The following is a 21,297-nucleotide window of genomic DNA, read 5'->3' as shown; positions in this document are numbered from 1 at the left end:
GAAATGCAGCAGCGATAGTAATGTAAGTAAAGTAGTAACAGAAGTTAAACACGGGGTTTAAGTTTTCTTTCTTTTGTTTTTTTCCATTTGGTAAACAAAACCATTTCAAAATCTTTTCATTGCACAAGTTCCTCCCCAGAAATGTCACATTTTCATACCAGGATGCTATTTCAGCCTTTACAAGTACGATGTTGGGAAGATTTAAGCTGCTCACAACACGGGGAGTCTTATTTAACCAGTAGACATCAAACTGGTGAAGGATTTGGCTTTATGAACATATCTGCTGATCGACAACAAGACAGAATGAGGCAGAGGCAGATGTTCCCCTAAGTGGGTCACAGAAGTAGATAAGTCATTAGGGAGAAATGCACAGATGTATGTTGAACTGCCTGTCAAAGGGTATGCAAATTTACACAGCCACACAAACACAGCCTCCACTACATTCAACAGACTGCTCGTGTACATGGTCTGTTGTTTGGTAAAGCAGCTCTAATAACCAACAGACACCACACCGAGTAAAACAAATCTATAGATCCAGACGATTAATAGATTTGTAAGTGAAAGTTACCTGCCAAACTATAACTCTTAAGCTTAAAGCATCTTCAAGCAAAACACATTTCTCTTAGAGTTAAATTTGCTATGAAGAAGTGTGTCAGCTTTTATATTGCCTGGGTGAGTAAATGGGGCTGAAACATTGCCATAAATTATAAATATGAGCCTGGGACATCCGCAGTTCGAATAGAGACCGAGCTAACCGCGCTGACTCTGTTACCATGGTGATTTACTCCCAAGACAAACATGCCACTATGCGACACTGAAAAAGCACAGTTCAACACATGCTGACGAACCCGGTGCGATTATCAGTCGGCACATGCACAAGCATACAATCCGCCAGGAACCTGCACACTGCTCTCATTTACAGCTCAGGAATAACAATGGTCTGCCCACAAATGGTCTTCATCAGGTGGCTGACAAATCCCATGACCTTTCTTTATCCTATGAGCACACTTGACTTGTCCAGCGTGCAGTCACTGCCGGCAATCAGACCGTCCATTGTGCTACTGGGCAGCAGAGCGCTCCGTCTTATCACTGGCCTCTTCAGGGATTCAGAAGGATCACGGAGCCATGGAAAAGCTCGCAGGCTCACAGAAAGCGCACAAAACACCCGTATTCCCATAAACCAGTCAGAGCAAATCCAAAAATGCTGCATCTTGCCAATAGCTTAAACAAAGTAGTTGCATAAGTTCAAACACTAAAACCCAAGTCTATGTTTACCTTATCTCTAGCTAAACTGGAATGTGTGTAAATAGAGCAGCATGGGACTTTTAGAAAAAACATGGCTATATATGAAGGGGAAATTACAAACACTGAGGCTGTTAGGAACCGGACACTTGTGCTCACCACAATCCGGATGCTAAAGATAAGTGCATGTGAAAAGACTGATAAGATGTCAACAACAAATCTACTACACACCTGAATATGTGACAGGTGCATCCACTGAATAGAAACATATAAAACCCCACTGTGCCTTCTCCATTTACGACCTTCCACATGTTTAACCCTCACTAGCTATGATGGTCATGACTAATCCTTTAATTTCTGTTTAGTTGGATCTTTACTTAGCATCTGTTACATTATCATGGGGCTTATTTAGAAAGACAGCTGAAGATAATATTAGCCTGATGCAACTGGACCGGTGTAGAACAGTTCCCAGCAGAGGCCCGCTGCCATCAAACCCAAACCGTTACCCATTATTATTCATGAAGCAATAGCCCCTGAAAGGTTTATAGATTTGTACATCAAAATATGACACAAATACATTATGTGCCGCAACACATTAACAAACTGCAAACGGACACGCTCGGAGGTTAAACAACGGCGAAGGCTGCTGTATGAAATGAACTATTTCACAACGAAACATGGTTTTCCTCACTTCGCAGTCCTTGCGATACACCATTACCAGCAACTTCTTCACTGTGACGGGCTCATGTTGCGTGCTCCACATCTACAGGTTTATTGTAGCTCTGCTACATTCAATTCTGTTCACCAACTGGAAGAATCAGTTGAAATGTGAAATTTTCCCACTGTGCTGATCATGTACTGGGTTCTGTTACAACAGAAAGCGCTTAAAAGGAAGCATGAATGCTATTATTTAGCTTATACAGGTAACACTGTCAAAGAAAACAAGTCTTTAATTAGAATCGCTAAACAATTGAACAGATTATGGAGTTATTCACCATTAAGTAGGGAGTGACACGTATAAATGAAGCTAAACAACATGCTGCTTATGTCAAAGGCTATTGTCAAGTTCGTTCTTTCGGTCTCAAAGAGGCACAACAAGCCGCTGGGCAGGTATAACAAAACCAAAGCACTGGTGTGAGAAACAAACAGCACAGCCCTTTGCTGGCATGAATCCCATCTTTGATTGTAGATAAAGTTCTGTTGTAAATGATCACACACGGAACTAAACAGGTTAAATGCTCACCAACGCAGGCTTGCAACACTTGAGCGGAAACTAGTTACACTAGTAGTGATCCTTGCACACTGATGTGATTGATGCAATGTAAACACAGAGATCTGATCAGAGATCAGTAAAAATGGAGAGGATGAGGAGAGTTTGAGAAAATGACATGATCGGATGCTCGTGTGTTTTTACACTATGACAACACTAGACCACTGCAGTTTAAAGGCAGAGGAGGCCTTTCTGAATGGACCTTAATGTATTAGGATAGTGTGTGGGTGTGTGTGATCACTGCCACTTTTAAAGCAGAAATCATTAAACGCAGCAGTGCTTGGCTCATGGGCTCCTCGGTCGTCTCTGGGCCGTTTCTCGTCTTGGCAGCATTTTCCTCACAGTTGATTAACAAGACTGTTTGACGGACGTGGACGAACCTGGACGTGAAATTCCTGAACTCAAACCCAGAGATTATCCCCCGCTTTTATCTCGAATCTTAACAGGATTAAATTATATTACTGTTGAGCATAGAGGGTAATCTGATTAGAGAGGTGGTGAGAAAATGAAAACGCGATGTGCGGAGTGGACAGCGCTAATCCCTCATCCGTCGAAGGTGCTCGGCGACAAAAGATGTGTTTGCAGCTGGTACAGTAAACAAGGCGGGTTTCTAGAAGTGAAATATGCCCAGATTATAACCCAAGACCCTTAAATGAACTCGGTGAAGTGCGTTTTTAGGTTGTGGCGACCCTGGTGCCACTCTGAAAAACTGTATCACTGAAACTGAAACGCAACGCTACAGATGTTGATGCGAGAATATAAACAGCTGTCCGACTCTCTCTGTTGTTCAAACCCCACGAAGATGAAGTCACAGCCTTTTAATAAATATAAAAAAAAATTGTAACATTAAAGTGTTAGCGGCTAAAATGGGTATAATTAATGCAAGACTGTGGTCGGGCAGCATCAGTGTGGGCACTCGGCGAGACTGCGCTCCAGCTAGCATTCATGTTAGCATGTCGTATGGGGCCCCAGAGACACAAGCAACAAAAACAGACTCACCTGATTCACCCCACAGTCAGCTGCTCATTAAATTGCGTCCAGGTTACGGGGAGGGTGCTACAATCCGAAAGAGGTCTCGAGAAGTCGGCATTAGCAAGTAGTTAATTTGAGGTTTGCTAGTTAGCCGCTAGCTAGCGTTGCCCACTTAAAGAGCGACTCGAAGCTGGCCCAGTTCGCGCATTCCCCGCAGCAAGGCGTCCTCAAGTTGTTCAACGCGGCCGTCCCGTTGTTCCCACAATCAAAACAGTTTGTCTCTCCGATAGGAAACCCCCCAGAGGCGACGACTAAAGGAGAACAGGTCTCAACCGATAAGATATATTGACGCGGAGCATTAAAAAAATCCAAAATGTCCACGACATTCAGCAAGGAAATACAAAAAGGAAAAACGCGCACGACCTCCGGCAGAGCGAAGCCTTTTCCTCTAAACTGTGCCGCACCCAGATGTTTTCACTCATTATTTCCCTTCGTCGGGTCGTTTGCCGTGGAAGCGGCCTGAGCGGGGTCGTCCGAGGCTGCGCTGATGCCGTCCGAGGGCCGCGTGGAGCGGTGGGTTTCTTCCCCGCGACCTCTGCGCCTTCGCGTGGGAGGAGGCTGTCCGCCAGGAGTCACGGCGGCAGATGATGCTTTCACTCTCTCGCCCGACACTTTCACATAATCGCCCTCAATCCAGTGCTCTGACCACAGCTTCCCGTCCTGATTACCCCCCCTCGGACCGTAAACAACTCACATCCAGGGACCAGACTTAGAGAATAAGTCATGTTTGTACCTTGGGTCCATTTATCCATAGAATGTTAGCACGACCAACCATATAAATCTGGACTGGATTAGTTTATATTTTAATTTATTTGTAATACATTTTTAGGTTTCAGCAAAAAAATAGTGTTAATTTAACAAATAAGTTCACTGTAATGTGCTGTTTAACTACACCAGCCTTTTCTATCCTGTGGCGCCCTCTGGTGGTCGTGTGATTTAATGTACCGAGAAAAAAAGCAGTCCTGTGGCTTTATACGCATTAATAAAAGACGGGCTTCCACATTTAATCATTCCTCATGCTCATATCTTGCATAACTAAGGGAAATAGAAAAATATATACTACCTGTTCTGTGTATTCAAACTTGCATTAAAGTTAAGAATCATTTTTAGAGAAGGAAAAGAGTGAATTTATTACTACTGATACTGTAACTTTGAAAATAATGAGACAAACTAAGATGGCCTCGAAAAAGCTTTATTATATTTTTGCACAGACCAGGGAAGGCATTTCTGAGGGCCAGAAGGATTAAGCACAGCAAGCAAAACCAGTATCAGCATTCATTCCTGTACTAATAAGATACAGGCCTGCGTTCAAACAACCAGATTCCAGCAGACTTCAGATCACGTGGCTTGTGTTTCCTCTGACTTCATCAGTCCCTTGCACTGAAAGAAGGCCTCCTGGCTCGGTGCACGTCCTAGGAAGGTTCCCAGCATGTCCATCCCATCCACAGAGCCCCCAGCTTCCAGAATCACCCTCCTGTACTCTTTTCCCACCTGCGATGAGGCAACACATTTAATACCCAACAACACCACCTAATATTAAACACATCTAACCAGTCGGACCCACCTTTGGATTCATAATCCCCTCCCGTTTAAAACGACTGAAAAAAATGTCCATGGAGTAGACTTCACTCCACAGGTAGCTGTAGTACTGACCATCATACCCTCCAGCCAAGTGACTGAAACTGGCTGTCATATTGGTGCCTAGAGAAAACCGATCCTTGTTATCATTAAGAAAATACTGACAGACAAAGTACGCAGGTATTCATTGTGCTTGTAGTCCTGAAGCTAGAACTGACCCGGTGTAGCAGGAATGCCCAGGATGTCCTGGCAGTGCTTGGCAAACACGTCTGCTGTGTCAGCGCGAGGGCTGGTGTGCAGCGACTGGTCCACTTTACTGAGGACTATCTGACGCAGGTTCATCAGTCCTGAAAGGGAAAAACAAGTCAGCTCCTCATCAGAGGCGCCGCGCTTCTGTTGTGACCCGAACGGCTTGGGCCGTGTCTGACCCGTGTTGGCCACTCTGGAGACGATCAGCTTGTCGAGCAGGTCGTCCGGGATGGGGCTGCCGTCCTTGTAGTGGCGAGACATCCTCCGCAGGGGCTCCTTCTCCCAGACCCAGTTCTCAAGCATCTGGGACGGCACCTCCACGAAGTCCGTCTCCACCAGGGTGCCGCTGAATTCCGAAAAGGTCGCCTGAAGCGCACAGAAAAGGTCACTCGAAGTTGTAAATTAGCCGCGGAGCCGCCGACGGCGCTCACCCCGTACCTTGGAGCAGAGTTCATGCATCACGTGGCCGAACTCGTGGAAATACGTCTCCACTTCGTGGTGCTGGAGGAGGGAGGGCCAGCTCTGACAGGGCTTGGTGAAGTTGGCCACCATGGCGGCCACCGGGAGCGTGCGCTTGCCGTCGGGCCCCCTGCAGCCGGGCTGGAGGCCGAAGCAGGCCGCGTGGCCGTACTTCCCTTCCCTGGCGGAACAGAAACCGCAATTAGGCACTGAAGTGTGGAGAATGAGCAAAAAAAAAAAAAAAAAAAACACACCTTGGATGCAAGTCCAGGTAGAAGCGGCCGACCTCCTCCCCCGATTCGGAGTCGCGGGCCGAGTACAGCTTGACGCCTTCGTGCCACACGTGAGCACGCTCCACCTCGGCGAAGGTGAGGCCCAGCAGCTCCTCGTAGATCCCGAACAGCCCCTCCGTCACCACCTCCAGCGGGAAGTACTCGATGAGCTTGTCTTTGTTCACGGCGAACTTGCACTGCTCCACCTGGTTCATGTAGTAGGGCGCGTCCCAGGCGTTGATCCGTCCGTCGAACTGGTGGCCCCTCATCAGACACTCCCTCTTCTTCAGCGCCAGGATGTATTTGCGCTCCTTGATTCCAATGGGCTTCAGGGTTTCATAGAGTTTATCTGTGAAAAAAGGGCGTCACGATCACTGCGCGTGCCTTTATTTTAACAATGAGCCGACCTCACGCACGCTGAGCCTCTCTCCACTGTAATACATAAATCACTCCATATTACGCTCCATGCGGTGGAACACACGTTACATGACAGGACGAGTGTCACGTTTCTCTCTTCCAGTCTGCGTCTACCGCTGCTCCCAGCTGTTCACGACAGCTTATTTCTACTGCACAAGTTTGTATGCATGAGTGTGTGGTCGGAGGGCTGAGGGGTCACGGGGGGTCATCGTACCCAGGAAACCCGACACACTGCTTGCATTCTTGGCCATGTTCATCTCCAGCACGTAGTTGGCGTGGTTGCTGTAACCCAGTAAGTCTGCGACCTTTGCCCTCAGTTGTATCAGCTGCTCCAGGATCGCGGTGTTCGCCTGCCGAGAGAGGGAGAAGATTTCTACAACCCCATAAAAGTAGAATTGACGGCCCGCCGACTGGCGTTACCTCTTTGCACCTGCTGTGAAACGCCGCCTCCATCTTCCTCCTGGTCTCGGGGTTGTGACACCTCTTCATCAGCGGGTAGTAGTGCGGATACTCCAGAGTCACCTTGTACCGGCCCCCTGGGGTCTTGTCCAGTCCGCTGAGATAGCTGTCGGCCAGCCCACCTGCACACACGGGGGCGACAGCTGGAGTCACACAGCGGCGGGGCCGTCAGGGCAGCAGGCGGCGCACGGCGGCGTACCCAGTTCATGTTCAGAGAAAACAAGGAACGTGTTGTCCTCGTTCAGGTTCTGGTTGAACTCTATGGAGAGCTCGCTGATGCGCTTGCATGTCTGTTTTATGTCCTGGAAGCAAAAAAAGAGCAGAGGAGCAACATCGTTTTTATATGCATCTAAGCGAGTGTGGCGTTGGGAGCGAGATCGGATATTGTGTTACCTCCTGTATATTTTTAGCCAGGTGCAGCCCTTTCCGCCTGCCCAACGTCACGAGCCTGGATACGAATCTCTTCTCTTCGGGCGAAAGCTTGTCGTGCAGCTTTTTCTGTCGAAGCGCGACAAGCAAGTCTTGATACAGGCTCAATGAAGAACCATCGGGGCCCCTTTGCTGAATGTGAATACATGCTTATGCCCCTATGTGGGTCAGTCAGTGCTGCGTTCAGGGACACTCGCTGATGAGATCAGATTCCACATCTTTCCCAGACTTAATATGAAGCAGTGATCTAAATATAAACAAGCGGACGGCGAACGTGGACACGATCTATCGTTGGCCTCGCGTACCTGCAAGGCCGTAACGCGCTCGAACACGTCTTCCCTCATGCTGAGCTCCACGTCGAACTCGGACAGCTTCTTGTCGGCCTCGGTGCTCGCCGCTCGCACCTCCTTGCAGGGACAGACGTACTGGGGGAAGTCCAGAGCGTGGCGCGAGGCTGCGGGAACGGAGCAAAACCGAATCAGGGTCCAGTTCGACAGCCGGTTTGGCCACAGGTAAAACACAGGCGACCAGGCTCACCTGCGTAGTCCAGCTTGGCATCGGCCAGTGCTCGCAGGGTGTTTTCAACAGACACGTCCTCCACGCTCAGAGACCCGATCTCGTCATAGACCTTCTCCACTCTACTCATCAAGCTGCTCGCCCTGGTCCTGATCTCATCTGGAGACAGGTCCCATCTCAGCAGGTTTCTCTCATCTCCAACCTGAGATGCCACAGAGCTGTTCTGGATGGTCATTGTGGCGATGCGTTTAGAGGCGCTGCAAAAAATCAGACAAACAGACTCATTTAACATAACAAGTGATAATAATCCCGGGCAATACATTATTTATCCCTCTTGCCTACAATACTACATTCTCCTGCTTCTAAACTTCCTAGTGTCATCTGGAGGCGTCTAGCAACTAGAAAAGCGTGCATGTCCAGTAGCACCTAAACACAACGCAAACTACCGTAGGACCCGGTGACTTCGTACCTGCCGAGCGCACGACACAGCACAGCCCTTAACGCACACATGCCGCGCGTCCATGCGTTTTAGACGTGCAAGAACAACGCACTTTGTTCCGCTCTTACTGTAGCTCAGACCCCGGTCGCGGCGCTGGCAGTGAACCGTCTCCCCCTCCCTCCGCGCCGCATGTGCAACCCCACTTCTTTCCGCTGCCGGCGCGCATGCGCAGTGGAGGAGGAGGAGGATGCGATCAATCCGACACAAGTCCCCATGACGCGGTAGCAGGAGACAGCTGGTGAAGAGCTCAGGTAGGTGGGCGGGGAGGGGGACTCTTAACAGCATCCTTTGACACGCTGCCGTCTATAACATGGCTTCGTTTGCGCACAATGGTTTTTTTTAAATTGTTTTGCTGCCTCTTTAAACGGGGATTGTGACGGTTTCAGCCAAGACGCACAAACGAGCCTGGCGCTGACGATCAGACAAGAAACGCTCGTGAGAACGGCGCCCAGCTGTTGTGTGATCCGTAAAACGCCGCGTTTGCGATAACCGCACGTTCGACTGAACCCAGGGCGAGTGTCGTCCCCTGTTGTGGTATTACATCACAGCTCCTGCATCGCTGCATCTGCGTGTGTCAACACGCGGGAGGAGCAGACCTACATGGCCTCAGCACGTGATGGGGAAAGGGAGGCAGCGTTCGCGTCAAACCGCCGCAGATCTGGCAACCTCCTGCACGTTGGCGCAGCCTCTCGCTCACATCTGAATGCGTGAACACCGCGCGTACGGATGGAGCCCGATCGTATTTTGCTTGAAGGTGTTGTCTTGGAAACAAGGGCCAGATGTGGCATCAGCATCAGTTGTGGCACTTGTGACGTGATTTAACCTCTCCCAGGTCACAGTGGGTGCTGGCGTCACATTAAAAACATATATTAGGAAATATTTGAAGCACATTCTAATATATCGCACTACAATAATAAACATACACGTACTTAATAAAGTGGCCAGTCTGCCCCATTCACAACTCAGTCTAGCTCAACAGGAGGAGGAGGAGGGTTTTATTACTGTATTATCATCTGTGTGTCCATATTTACCTCACATGCATGTAATATATTACCAGTGCATCACTGTAACAGTCACCGGTGTCCTGATTCTTCTCCACACCTCCTGGTCGCAGTGTCCGGGTCAACATGGCAGTGGAGAAGCGCCTGGCGTACTCGATGGTGCAGTTCCTACGAGACCAAACGCACCGCGGGGCTCTGAACTCTGACGAGCAGGAGAGCCTGGAAGGTAGGTTGCCTCACCTCCGCCCCCCCGCCCCAGGACGCGCTGCTCTGTGTCCGTTCACGTCAGAGTGAACTCACACCAGCGGCAGCAGAGGGACGCGCCATCGTGGATTATTCGGCTGCCATGTTGAAACCTCACGCGTTCTCCTGTCACGTTTTGCCTCGTCCTCTGCTGCAGTTGCGATCCAGTGTCTGGAGACCACCTTCAAGATCAGCTCCAGCGACGGACATCTTGCTGTGCCACAGTCTCTGAGAGAGATATTCCTGAATTCTTTGCTCAAGGTGAGTTTTGAAAGAATCAAATTGAAGTATTCAAAAAGGCGTCATCATGATTTGAATTGATTTGGATCATTTCCATCAGCCCACCTCGTCTCTGCCATTGTTTTTCTTATGCGTTTTGGCCTTTTAAGTCAAGCCCTGTTTTTGCGGTACGGTCTCAACCGCTCTAGTAAATGACATCTGTAACAACCTGCTGCAGAATGACAACACATCCACGCCGGAGACGTCCCCGTCCCCCGAGGACATCGAGCGGGCGGAGCAACTCAAAAATGAAGGTGTGTGGAGCCACGAGCCGTCCGTCCGTTTACTCGGACACCTTCTGCCTGAACTCTAAACGACCAAATCGTTTGATTTCAGGGAACAATCACATGAAGGAGGAGAACTACAGATGTGCTGTGGAGTGCTACACAAAGGCCATTGAGCTGGACCTAAGGAACGCTGTGTACTACTGCAATAGGTGCCCATTTCACCCTCTCCAGAACAGACAGTAGACAAGCTGAGCGACAAAAGCAGCTGACGATTACATTGCACATATCTTGTGGATGTGACGTTTCAGGGCGGCAGCTCACAGCAAACTGGGGAATTACACGAAGGCGACCGGTGACTGTGAGCGGGCCATCGGCATCGACCCAACCTACAGCAAAGCCTACGGGCGCATGGGGTGAGTTGCACGGAGCTCTTCCTGTGCGGAGCCTCCTGCCCCGTGTGGTGATGACCCTCTTTGGCCCCAGGTTGGCGTTGACGGCGATGAACAAATACCCAGAGGCCATTTCGTACTTCAAGAAGGCCTTGGTGTTAGACCCCGAGAACGACACCTACAAGTCCAACCTGAAGATCGCGGAGCAGAAACAGAAGGAGGCGACGAGTCCGGTGAGTGGAGCCGGGCGGCGCCGTCCGGTCGTGAGGTCAGCGGCCTAACGTACGCGTGTGTGTCTGTGATCGTGTGCCACAGATCGCTGCTGGACTGGGGTTCGACATGGCGAGTTTGATCAACAACCCTGCCTTCATCAGCATGGTAGGAGCATCATCGGCTGTGGAGTAGACTTAGCATTTGTCTCCGTGACAACGTGTCTTACTCTTGTTTTGCCTCTGGCAGCCTTTCCACTAATTAGTCCCATGAGTGACACTTAGGTCGTAATCAAAGAGAGTTAGTGTCTGGAGGAACGGACCATGTGCGGTTCTGATGGTGACACATGGGCACGTCTGTCAGACTGAAGTTGTCTGTGTGTGTGTGTGTGTGTGTGCGTGCGTGCGTGCGCGAGCATGCAGGTTAGAATCAAACCGTCCTCTTGCTTCACTCGGCTCGTTTTCTGTTCACAGGCTGCGAGCGTGATGCAGAACCAGCAGGTGCAGCAGCTGTGAGTGTCCAGACAGACTGGCTGCGTTTAGTGCGTCATGCGCTGATCGTGCTGGGCTCTAACTCACTGTCACTGTGTGCTCAGTATGTCAGGAATGATGTCCAACGCGGTCGGGGGTCCCGCAGCGGGCGTGGGGGGGATGTCAGACCTTTCCAGCTTGATCGAAGCGTAAGTGCACAGAGTTCAGTTTCGGTCGGCCTGCGGCGCGAGCTCCGCGGGTTAATGACGCCCTCCCGCCCGTCTGCTCTGCCAGGGGACAACAGTTCGCGCAGCAGATCCAACAGCAGAACCCGGAGCTGATCGAGCAGCTCAGGAACCACATCCGGAGCCGCTCCTTCAGCGGCAGCGCGGAGGAGCACTCGTGATCTCCCCAGGTGGGTCCCATCGGCCTCCCGCACGTCTAGCTCCTCAGTGTGTCTCACTCCCTGACATCCACTTCGTTTATTTCAGCCCCCCCCCCCCCCCCCCCCCCCCCCCCCCCCCCCCAAGGAAGGGCAACCATTCGGCGCAATTACAATCTCTACACCCATATCTTAAAATCAAATCCAAGGCAGAGCTGGAACGAAGAGACGAGGATGGGGTCGAAGGCACTTTACTGTGGGCAGAGGCTCTAGAGAGGAGCGATGAGGAACCGGAACCCGGATCGTCCCACACATGTCGACACAAAACTCCATCATCGTACAGAAAAGACAAGAGCGTGTTCCGCCCGGCGACAGAGCATGAGTTCAGTTGTTCCTTCAGAGCTTTCACATTCTGCAGAGATCGTGTTGTCCATGTGCTGAATATACTTGCCCTCTTCATGCTATGAGCTAAGGGTTAGGGAGGAATGTACTTTACAACATTGCAGGGAACATTTGTGCTTTTTCACATAAAACACCAGGTTTATCTTCTTTAATATTATTTTTGTAGACACACTAACCTCGATTGATTAAAATATGCTGTTAAATCAACTGTGTACCTGTAAAGCTGTGTTAGCGACCTGCATTATGTTAATACACCTTAGCAGAAATACATGTCCTCCCTTTAACGCTGCCTAAATGTTCATTAACTAGTAATAACATGTTCAGATTGTTTTGCATGCTTCGGTCTGGTGTTTCAGATCAGACCCTCTATGGAAACACATAAGAATGCTGGGGCAACGAGACGTTTGGTCTAAAACACGTCAATAAATGTCTTAAACCTTCTCATGCCTTGTGTCACTGATGATGATAATCAGATAATCAGAGTTGAATGATGATCCAATGACACAAACGGTTTCTAGTCACACTAAGGAAATTGTTGGTTTCAGCTCTTTGATCCAAATTCAAAAGAAGAAAGAGCTGAACTCTTGAAAGGATGCAGCTCATCATAGTTCTATGGCTTAAAATAAACATAAAAGCGCAGGAACAAAATCAAGTTATCCAGCCTTTTGATTTTAAGCATTTATAATTACAATATAAAAATCTTCGATAATCACATGGAGCTTGTGCAAAATAATGTGCCAACACATAACACAAACTAAAACCATCCAAACCAACTAAGTTGAAACTGTTAAATTTAACATTTTGCCTTATGACAGTTGGGACCAACAACAACCCATAACACTGTACGTTTGTAAAGAATATCCTTGTTTACGTTTCTGCAGTATGTTAATGACAAAAGCCACCATGGACAAGATGAGGTGCATTCCTTAAAGCAATAGGAAATGTAAGATTACAGAGATTTTATTAACATAATTGTTTTCAAAGAAAAGTGATTTATATTATTCACAGTCATTAATCAGTCATTTTAAAATAAAGCATTATCCCCTCACGTTGAAAAAAAAATAGTGAAAAGTCAGCATGATATGCAGATTTCCACAGTTGGTCCAGTCGTATCTAAAATGCAAAAGCAAATAAAACCTCTAGCTCTCGTTGCTTATATACGGACAGACCACACACACTTGTGCAATGTCGTCATATTCGTACGTCCTCTTCAGAAATGTATCTGTGAGTCTCAGTCCAGATATACTCTAAAAGAAGGAAAAGAAAGAAGAGATATGTTAAAACAGAAGCTCATCAAGGCGGAGTAAAAGACACTTGTATACGTCTGCGAGCGTTGGCCTCTTACCTGCAGACCCTGGACGGATGAGAGGACTGTGAGAGGCAGCGAGAGGGAGGCGCCGGGGCTGAGTTTCCCAAGCTGCCGCCCTGATACGCCGCACCAGTGGATCGACCTGGTGTTGCACATCTCCAGCACCAGGTCCATGGTTCTTTCGCTGCAAGATGAAGATCACAGAAAGACTGGTTGTTGGTACTGACAAGGCTACTTATTTCTTCATTACACATTAAATTTACTTAAGGCTGTCTCATGTGGTAAACCCCTTTTACCTGCAGTTGGTGATTTTACAGATGATGTCAAAAGGTTCTTCAAGGTTCACAGTGTCAGGAATCATCTCCAGAGATAACCTGATGTCTCCATAACCTGGAGCCTGGAGGCCAAATACGGACAGAGCCATAAACAAACAGGCCCAGAAGACCATGAAAGAATTCACTGAAAGAACTGCTAATACCATTCTTTGTAGCTGACTGGTCTGAAGCCTCCCTCTCTCCCCAAGGTTCGTCTTCCATACGATGTCGAGCTTGCCAATCACCGTCACACCTTTGATGACGCCAGCTTTCTCTGCGTACTCTGGTTTGGGTTTAAGACAGTACAGGTACTGCCGCGTGTCCATGGGCTGCAGGTAGGACATTCTGCCAAACGTGGACTCTCTGACAGGAAAACAAAGAAAGGTGAATAAATACCTTTTACTGCTGAGATAAGGAGAGATTATAAAGATGAACTAAAGTGCTGTTACTCTTTATCTCCACATGTGACAGTGTTGAGCTCTGTGACGTTGTACATCATGGAGGGCTCTAGGGAGACTTTCTCCATGAACATCGGTGAGGTGGTGATGTTCTGAATCTGAGCCTCCAGGAAAACTTCATCAGTCTGGAGCAGAGAAGCGAAGGGTCACACTAATACTTTGTTAAGTACCACCACATACCCAAGGCAAACTGAGCAGATCATTAACAGAGGTTAGGGCTGTGCAAAATCCTAATGACTGGTTCAAAAGTTTTCAAGTCTGTCTTAAAAAAGTCCAACTTACCAAAGATATTCAGGCACATAAACAGCTACAACACCTGTATGTAGGCAGGTGAGTAAAGTTTTGAGACAGACTGGAAAAACACATGAACCTATGCTTTAAGCTGGTCTTTCAGTGACGTGAGAACGTATCGATTGCATGACTCAGATCTAGTTTGTTTGCTCAGTGTACCTCAGAGGACACAGTTAGTGTGTGTGTGCTGCCCAGCAGAGCTGAGAGCAGGGGTTGCACTGACTAGTCTTTCAAACATCTGTTGTTTTTTTTTACCAAGTCACTCATATGATTAAATGCATGAAAATCAGAGCATTCATTCTTACATCTAGTTGAATCTTTGTGAGAGTAACAGCCTTTCCATAGTTTTTTTTTCCAGTGCAACCTCTACTATACAATAAAAGAGAAGCAGAGAATAGCTCATGGCTGCAGTTCAATGTGACAACTGAACCATTCTGAGTGAGGTTAATGCTGAATCAGTGCTCAACAGCTCTTGCAAAGCCATTCCATCTCGAAACCTCGCATGATAAAAACATTTTAGATTTTTTAGATTTTGAACAATGGTTCAATTGTAAATAACTGGAATAAGTAGTTTTTATTTTAACCGTGCAGACTTACACTATAAACTCCCCAATGACCATTAAACCAATGCAGTATCCACCCACCACAGCATTCAATTAAAAAGTCCAAGCTTTGTGTAGGATGCATTTGCAGGAAAGCTTTGGGGTCCAAAGAAAGGGCAAAGGAAAAATAATAAAGAGCTCATGATTCAAAAATATTAGGAAATTGGTTTGTTTATCCTGAACAGGTTAGCTGACTGTATAAAAAATTCTTAACTTCTATCTTCATTGTTTTTACTTTGCACCTTTCTATTGGCCCCAGGAAGAAAAGGTCTGCTGCACCAGAAGGATTAACAGAAGCTAACGTTGAGCAATGAGAAAAGAAAAAACAATTACCACAGAACTGAGGTCACTCTAATGGAGAAAGTAAAATACATAAAATCAAATGAGGTTACATGCCAATGATGACGACAGGAAATGGTTTACAGTCTAACATAAAATCGACAGGTATGAAAATGAGAAAATGGAACGAGCTCATTGTCTTTATCTGGAAAAACCCATGATCTCCGGCTACTGAAGCATAAAACATAAGAGTACGACTTGTTCTTCTGCCGTGTAGATTCATGTGGAGGTACAAGAGTTTTCCAGGAGCTCGGTCTTAAGCTACAGCCTCTGTTGGCAGGAAAGGTTCTTGACTATGAAATGAAAAGTTAAATGAAGCATGTTCCATGAGCTACGCTAAGAACTTGCATGTCATACATGTCGGCTACACCCAGAACCCTGGTGCTCACCATCATATCAGAGCACGGTCAACTCACCTCTGCATTGTAGAACTTCGTTTTCACATCCAGCGGCTTCAACACCTGATTAAAAATAGATTGGAGGCTAAATGTTGAACTTTTCTCACACTGCGCATCCATTTGGTAAAAAAAAATATCAAATCACGTGGAAGCTCTTGAGTAAAACAGGAAAAACATACACTGCAAATCTGAAACAGTGGAATCCAGTGAACCAGATGTACAGAGTGGCCTTTGACTGCGCTGGCTCTGTGGTTGACTCGTGATATTTCTCATGTCTCCTCCAAACTTGCACATCACTTTGCCACTGCCATCTAATGACAAACCTCAAACATGGCTCACCTGAAATTTGAAAAACTTTCGAAAATAGAGCTTCTCTCCGTGTTGAGTGGTGTAACTGACTGCACAGACTAAACTGCAATGAGAAGAGAGTAATATATACATTAAAGGCATTCAACACATTTAGGATTTCAGCTGGGAGAACAAGTTAGGTTAAAAGCGCCTGCAGTAAAAACACTAACATGTGTGTTCCAATTTCTTTGACTTCATGGTGGATGACATCATCGATGCAGCATTCAGGTTTGAGTTCCCCTACTGTAGAGTTTGATGCTGAGAGGTTGAGCCGCTGTGAGCTGGTCTGTAGATCCGCCTGTAAAGGAGCACACCGCATAATGTGACAGCTATGCATAAATGAGGAGTGAAGAGTGTAAATGATGTTGCAGAGGCTTTTATTGTACCTTCACAAGAATGTCCTTTACAATTTGGTTGCTGTCATTGTGCACACTTATATAACTGGAGAAGGTTTCCCCAAGAAAAATATTCCTGTTTAAGATAAAGAAGTCCAATCATGATCTGGACGACACTTCAACAGAAGCAGAACTGTTTAAATCCTTAGGCTTAGGCCCATATTACCCAAAGTTCTGTGGTAGTGTAAGCATCTCTCCAAGCATCAGGGTCTCTGCTCCTTTGATGGTGGACGGGTCATCCCTCATAAGCTGATCAAACAAATCCCCTGTGGAGGTAACAACATATAAATACACATGTATCATCCTCATTAAATTGGCTCACATTCCACAATGAGCTTGAATATACACACGAGGAATTACAAAAACATCGGACAGTAAGTTTGCAGTGCACAGCCAGTAATGTATGGACCATAAACAAGTGCATAGAGAGTGTGCAGAATCCATAATCCAGCACAAAGGCAACAATAAAATGAAGATGGAAGCTCCTGCAGTCACAGCAGGATTTATAGGTGGACACTGGTGACAAAACAAGTTTTTCTGTGTCTCAAATAACTTATTTAACTAAGACGTATTCCTATATAAATAGCAATCGTACCAAGAAGTGCCAACATGATTTATGGCTTATGTGGAGTTCAGTTCCAGCTGTAGCAAACACTTTGCTCTGTGCTGCAATTCACTACAGTAAAAACAAGCAATAGAAACTCTAAGCAGGCTTCACATTCACACAAGTTGTGAGAAGAGACTTTGGTGATTTGTAATGATGGAGAGGGGACGGGTTTTCACAAATGTATTAAACTGAATTTATAATGTTCTATAACTCATTAAATTTAGATTAAGGAAATACAGATTTAACAAGTAATAGTCTAAAAGCACAGTGGTTTGTACTACATACTTCTTTTTAGATAGATCATATTTCATACGTTTCACTGTTATGGTATGAAATGGCAGCTATAAACATATAGGTATCTTAATGTTGTTAAGAAAAATAATATGGAATCAGGGATTAACAGAGCCGAGTTCTCCGTTTTTAAGTTACCAGTATAAATAAAAAAAAATAAAAGCCCACTTCAGTCTGGACTCTCTTATGTTTCCATTTTGCACATTTTTAAGCAATGATGACATGAACTTGACATTGATGTATTAAAACAATTTAATTCAACTTTATTTACAGTTTTCCCAGTTACAGTAATGGACTAGTTAAGACTCATTACACTCTCCATTCATGCCTCATAAGTAATATACCAGTAGACTACTTATAGAATATATGTGGAAGTGCTTTGTTAACATTCACATGTTCCATCCTATCAAGCTAATGTTTGCTCCTATGTAACAACCCATGTTCAAATTATTTATCAAATCTCATTCCTAGATGATGTTAAGACGGTTTGTGTGACATTAATCAGATGGATGGTGAGAAAACAACCATGAGAATGAACCTGTGACTTAGGACTACGTGAACAGGCTCACCTGGCAGGTCTTTTTCCTCACATGTCACAGGCAAGTTTGTGAAGAGCGTTGGTTTTGTTAACCTCATCACTGAAAAGCAACAAAGACACTGATTAGTGATGGGACAGCAAAAAATGACGCCATTAAATCTATAGTCTTGTTAACACCGATCAAATATTTCAGTTCACGAGCATTTTTTTGGAAAAAAAATAACACTCACTCTAGAGTTTGCGAGTAATAGACATCATTATTATGGAGTGGGGGATTACATGAAACAAATAACGTTCTACAACTCAAGTTGGTGCCTGCGATATAACCTTACCATCAGCATCAAGAACACAATTACTTCTAGATGACAACACACATTTGTTCATCAAATGGAGCTGGAAGAGTTTTTTGAAAGCCAAATCATATCATCAAATTTTTCCTAAGCAAAACCCCCACACTAACAGAGCAGCAAAGGCTAAAGCTAGCTGACATTAACGCAGTGCATTCTGGAATCGATCATTAAAGCTTTAGTCAGTGTCACGCAAGATCATGCATGAAATGTAAAGGTGGGAAGGCGTTAGCTAGCGCAATTAGCAGCTAATGTCAACAACAACCGTGTGTGCTGAAACATTTTGCTCCGCTTTCTATCGATACGTAATTTAATAATGGAGACGATACCTTTTAATGCCAGTAGATGTTCCTGTTTGGCTTGATTTACCTCCATTTTTACAGAAAACGTCCCTTAAGGTGATAGTAGTAGCCACTATGTTAGCTGCTTACAGAGCCAGGCTAGCTAACAGGGTACCTGGAGACCTATGACCTTACCGGAAACAGATTTCTTCTTCGTTCCTCCTTTTTAGAGCGTAATACTGCCCCCTACAGACCAGACGATCTGTATCTCCACCACTACTACTACTACTACTACTACTAGCACTACTACATAATAAAATGTACCATGAACATCTGTACTTGGGCTAAATCACACTTTTTTGCATTTGTAGAAACTTTGGCAGAAAGTTACATCTGAAATGATCAATGTTATTAGGAAAAAATATTTACATATAGATGCAAGTTATATTTTTATAATTTATGAGAGAGTCAAACCATTCTTGTCTTAAATAGAACATATGCACTGATTAATACATAAAGAGATAAGTTGGTATAGTATAAGTTTAGGAGGCAAATGAACTGCAGTGCGCTTTGGCTGGATCTGATTAGACCAATTTTCTGTAGACAACATCTGATACCATGCAAATCGTTTCGGGGCAGTTACAGGATAAAGCCAAAGATGGAGGAGGGCCGTGTATCATCCGCACTCACAAGCCAAATCGGTCACTTCAACCTTTCATGACAATAGAGGAGAAGCAGCCACTTCACGATTAGATTTTAACATACAGTATCAGTACCTGTAGCAACTAAGGGCACAAGGTAAAATTAAATCAGAGATTAAATCAGCTTCTTATGCAAAACCACTGTAACCTGAAACACCCTATATTAATACACTAAGCTATATCTAGATGGCACTGCTGCACTACACTGACACCTAGTGGAAGAGATCTGTATTTTAAATCAAGCTACAGTTTTATTAGATGTAAATGATTTACACGTCTAAAACCTGGGCGTCTTTATAAATCACCACAAGACCTACTCAATTATTCATTCTAGTCAAAACAAACACAACTTCACTACTAAAGTGACTGAATGGCGACACATCCACTGGAACGTATTTATGCAATATATATTTAATTTTGTCCTTCGCTGCAGAATGTCCAAAGATACAGTATAGGCAAGAAGACAACAAGTTAAATAGCATTGGCTAGAAGGAAATATTTATTTATAGTAATTAACAGTTTAATTGTTGCAAGTTACAACTGTTCATGTCAGTTAGTTTAGGTCTGATTAAGCTTTAATTAATGATTAATTGATTCCATCTCAGATGATGGCAGAAAGTTTAATAGAAATATTTAAATTACATCTTTTACATTAATTCAGGATTCTGTTCAATAACAATCAAAACATTGAATATTTTACTGTTCTACGCGTCATAGAGCAGCACAGTGAACGGAGCATTCTTGACCATGTTGTGCATGATGTGTTTGGAGCACACGTCCTTGTGGTCCTCGTCCTCCACAAAGACATTCATGTACTCCTGAGGCTCATACTTCACTCCGTAGCTCCGAGAGGGCGGCATTCGCACACAGTCGACATCTGCCCGGAAGCTGAAGGTTTTGTCTGCGGACGATGCAGAGGAGCTGTGGTCGTCGGCTTTAGAGGCGGAGGTGAGGACCTCATCGATGGCCAGAGGCTGCTTGGTTACGAATACTCTGATGGTCCTTTTGCTGTAGTTGCTCACGTGGCAAGCGCTGCTGCTGTTTCCCATTTTCTTGTGTCAGATCTGACGGATGTGATGGCTGAAGGCCGTAATGCAAAAATAAACATTTCATATTCTGCATCACGCACATTACATGTTCAAAAACCAGGGAAAAACCTGATGCTTATCAACACAGCTTCCTTTACTACAATACATTTACATTTTCTTATTATTATATTTTTTCTTTAACAAAATGTGACTTTAACAAAAATGGAAAAATAAATAATCAGTGTAGTTAATTAGAAAGAAAACACATTAACACATTAATTCATCCATGTCTACAATATAATGCATGCACTTGTGATTATTATACAAGTAGATAAGTTAGTGTTTTATTATTTTACAGCAGCTTAAACACCAAATAGATTCTTACCTGCTGCTCCAATGAAGGCCAATTGACAGCAATGAGCTGGAGCCGTCTTCCTGACCTGACGACATCTGATAGCATGCAAACATTTTCAGCACCGCTGCAGGATGAGACTGAAGGGACGGAGCCGTGTCGCGTGTTTTACGCCCGAGCCGACAGACAGCGTGCTCAGAGGTGTTGCTGCTGTGGCGGCAGATCCGTACGCCCCACGGGAGACAACAGTAACAACAATAACAACCACAGGTCTGACACAGAGCCTGTGTTGGCAGATTTAGTTGAGATAGAACGAGGAGGCAGTCAGGGTTTATTATGAGACACATGTCTGCTCCCACTGACATGTAGGACTATGTGTTTAAGAAGAGACATGCACCTACAGTAGTGAATAATAAAAGGAGACAAAGAGGACAGATGGCATTGGTCAAGGAGAAAGGAGTTTATTCATTGAAGTGATTGCAGTTCATTTAATCATATTGTTTCAGCCTCTATAACCAGACAGTGATGAGACAAAACTAAGGATTAATAACAGGCTTCATTCTAGGCATCGTAGAGCAGCACAGCGAACGGAGCTTTCATCACCATGTTGTGCATGATGTGTTTGCAGCAAACGTCCTCCTGCTCCTCGTCCTCCACGAAGACGTTCATGAAG

The 21,297-nt window shown here is 45.5% G+C and overlaps 4 protein-coding genes across 8 annotated transcripts in view; 1 reads left to right on the top strand and 3 right to left on the bottom strand.

The window, feature by feature from the left end:
* The window catches only part of erbin (erbb2 interacting protein), a 34,873-nt gene extending 30,638 nt beyond the window's left edge, over positions 1-4,235 (bottom strand). Inside the window, exon 1 of one of the 2 annotated variants that reach the window (XM_029168120.3) lies at positions 3,512-4,235. The gene's annotated coding sequence lies outside the window, so the exon portion shown is untranslated. The remainder of the gene's footprint in view (positions 1-3,511) is intronic. The other variant, XM_029168121.3, reaches the window with a different exon arrangement.
* Positions 4,236-4,722: 487 nt separating this feature from the next.
* nln (neurolysin (metallopeptidase M3 family)) lies at positions 4,723-9,026 on the bottom strand. 3 transcript variants are annotated; one of them, XM_029169348.3, is made up of 13 exons: positions 8,475-9,026; positions 7,945-8,180; positions 7,713-7,861; positions 7,372-7,476; positions 7,178-7,280; positions 6,940-7,100; positions 6,734-6,869; positions 6,085-6,451; positions 5,810-6,011; positions 5,551-5,737; positions 5,341-5,469; positions 5,109-5,245; positions 4,723-5,035 (listed from the first exon to the last, which is right to left on the bottom strand). In XM_029169348.3, the coding sequence occupies exons 1-13, from the start codon at positions 8,705-8,707 to the stop codon at positions 4,883-4,885; spliced, it is 2,298 nt and encodes a 765-aa protein (XP_029025181.2). In that variant the 5' UTR covers positions 8,708-9,026; the 3' UTR covers positions 4,723-4,882. The 3 variants fall into 3 exon arrangements, with proteins under 3 accessions (XP_029025181.2, XP_029025179.1, XP_029025180.1); XM_029169346.3 differs by having other exon boundaries at positions 8,491-8,623; XM_029169347.3 differs by having other exon boundaries at positions 8,393-8,535.
* On the top strand, positions 7,895-12,465 carry sgtb (small glutamine rich tetratricopeptide repeat co-chaperone beta). Its single transcript, XM_055513459.1, has 12 exons — positions 7,895-7,919; positions 9,537-9,649; positions 9,824-9,927; positions 10,124-10,199; positions 10,282-10,381; positions 10,481-10,585; positions 10,656-10,794; positions 10,877-10,939; positions 11,245-11,282; positions 11,367-11,450; positions 11,536-11,656; positions 11,733-12,465. Exons 2-11 carry the CDS (start codon positions 9,550-9,552, stop codon positions 11,645-11,647), a joined length of 921 nt encoding a protein of 306 aa, XP_055369434.1. The 5' UTR covers positions 7,895-7,919; positions 9,537-9,549; the 3' UTR covers positions 11,648-11,656; positions 11,733-12,465.
* Positions 12,466-12,673: 208 nt separating this feature from the next.
* trappc13 (trafficking protein particle complex subunit 13) lies at positions 12,674-18,752 on the bottom strand. 2 transcript variants are annotated; one of them, XM_029169349.3, is made up of 13 exons: positions 18,592-18,752; positions 17,947-18,015; positions 16,646-16,745; positions 16,471-16,555; positions 16,255-16,382; positions 16,076-16,148; positions 15,755-15,799; positions 15,333-15,350; positions 14,098-14,231; positions 13,813-14,011; positions 13,631-13,731; positions 13,371-13,518; positions 12,674-13,272 (listed from the first exon to the last, which is right to left on the bottom strand). In XM_029169349.3, exons 1-13 carry the CDS (start codon positions 18,635-18,637, stop codon positions 13,165-13,167), a joined length of 1,254 nt encoding a protein of 417 aa, XP_029025182.1. In that variant the 5' UTR covers positions 18,638-18,752; the 3' UTR covers positions 12,674-13,164. The 2 variants fall into 2 exon arrangements, with proteins under 2 accessions (XP_029025182.1, XP_029025183.1); XM_029169350.3 differs by lacking the exon at positions 15,333-15,350.
* Positions 18,753-21,297: the final 2,545 nt, after the last annotated feature.

Source organism: Betta splendens, chromosome 12 (genome assembly GCF_900634795.4).
Source record: "Betta splendens chromosome 12, fBetSpl5.4, whole genome shotgun sequence".
Classification (NCBI taxonomy): domain Eukaryota; kingdom Metazoa; phylum Chordata; class Actinopteri; order Anabantiformes; family Osphronemidae; genus Betta; species Betta splendens.
This window is presented reverse-complemented; position numbering and strand designations above follow the sequence as displayed.

Bases quoted from the DNA above. Each gene is read 5' to 3' on its own strand.
- nln (XM_029169348.3), bottom strand. From the start codon at position 8,707: ATGCTGTTAAGAGTCCCCCTCCCCGCCCACCTACCTGAGCTCTTCACC. The intron at 6,012-6,084 runs GTGTGTTTTTTT...CTGTTCCGCCAG, and splicing joins TACCTGGACTTGCATCCAAG to GGAAGGGAAGTACGGCCACG. The intron at 5,470-5,550 runs GTCAGACACGGC...TTTCCCTTTCAG, and splicing joins CTCCAGAGTGGCCAACACGG to GACTGATGAACCTGCGTCAG.
- trappc13 (XM_029169349.3), bottom strand. From the start codon at position 18,637: ATGGAGGTAAATCAAGCCAAACAGGAACATCTACTGGCATTAAAAG. The intron at 16,746-17,946 runs GTGAGCCTGTTC...TTACCTCCACAG, and splicing joins TGAGGAAAAAGACCTGCCAG to GGGATTTGTTTGATCAGCTT. The intron at 16,556-16,645 runs GTAATATGGGCC...TATCTTAAACAG, and splicing joins ACACTACCACAGAACTTTGG to GAATATTTTTCTTGGGGAAA.
- sgtb (XM_055513459.1), top strand. From the start codon at position 9,550: ATGGCAGTGGAGAAGCGCCTGGCGTACTCGATGGTGCAGTTCCTACGA. The intron at 9,650-9,823 runs GTAGGTTGCCTC...CCTCTGCTGCAG, and splicing joins CGAGCAGGAGAGCCTGGAAG to TTGCGATCCAGTGTCTGGAG. The intron at 10,940-11,244 runs GTAGGAGCATCA...TTCTGTTCACAG, and splicing joins ACCCTGCCTTCATCAGCATG to GCTGCGAGCGTGATGCAGAA.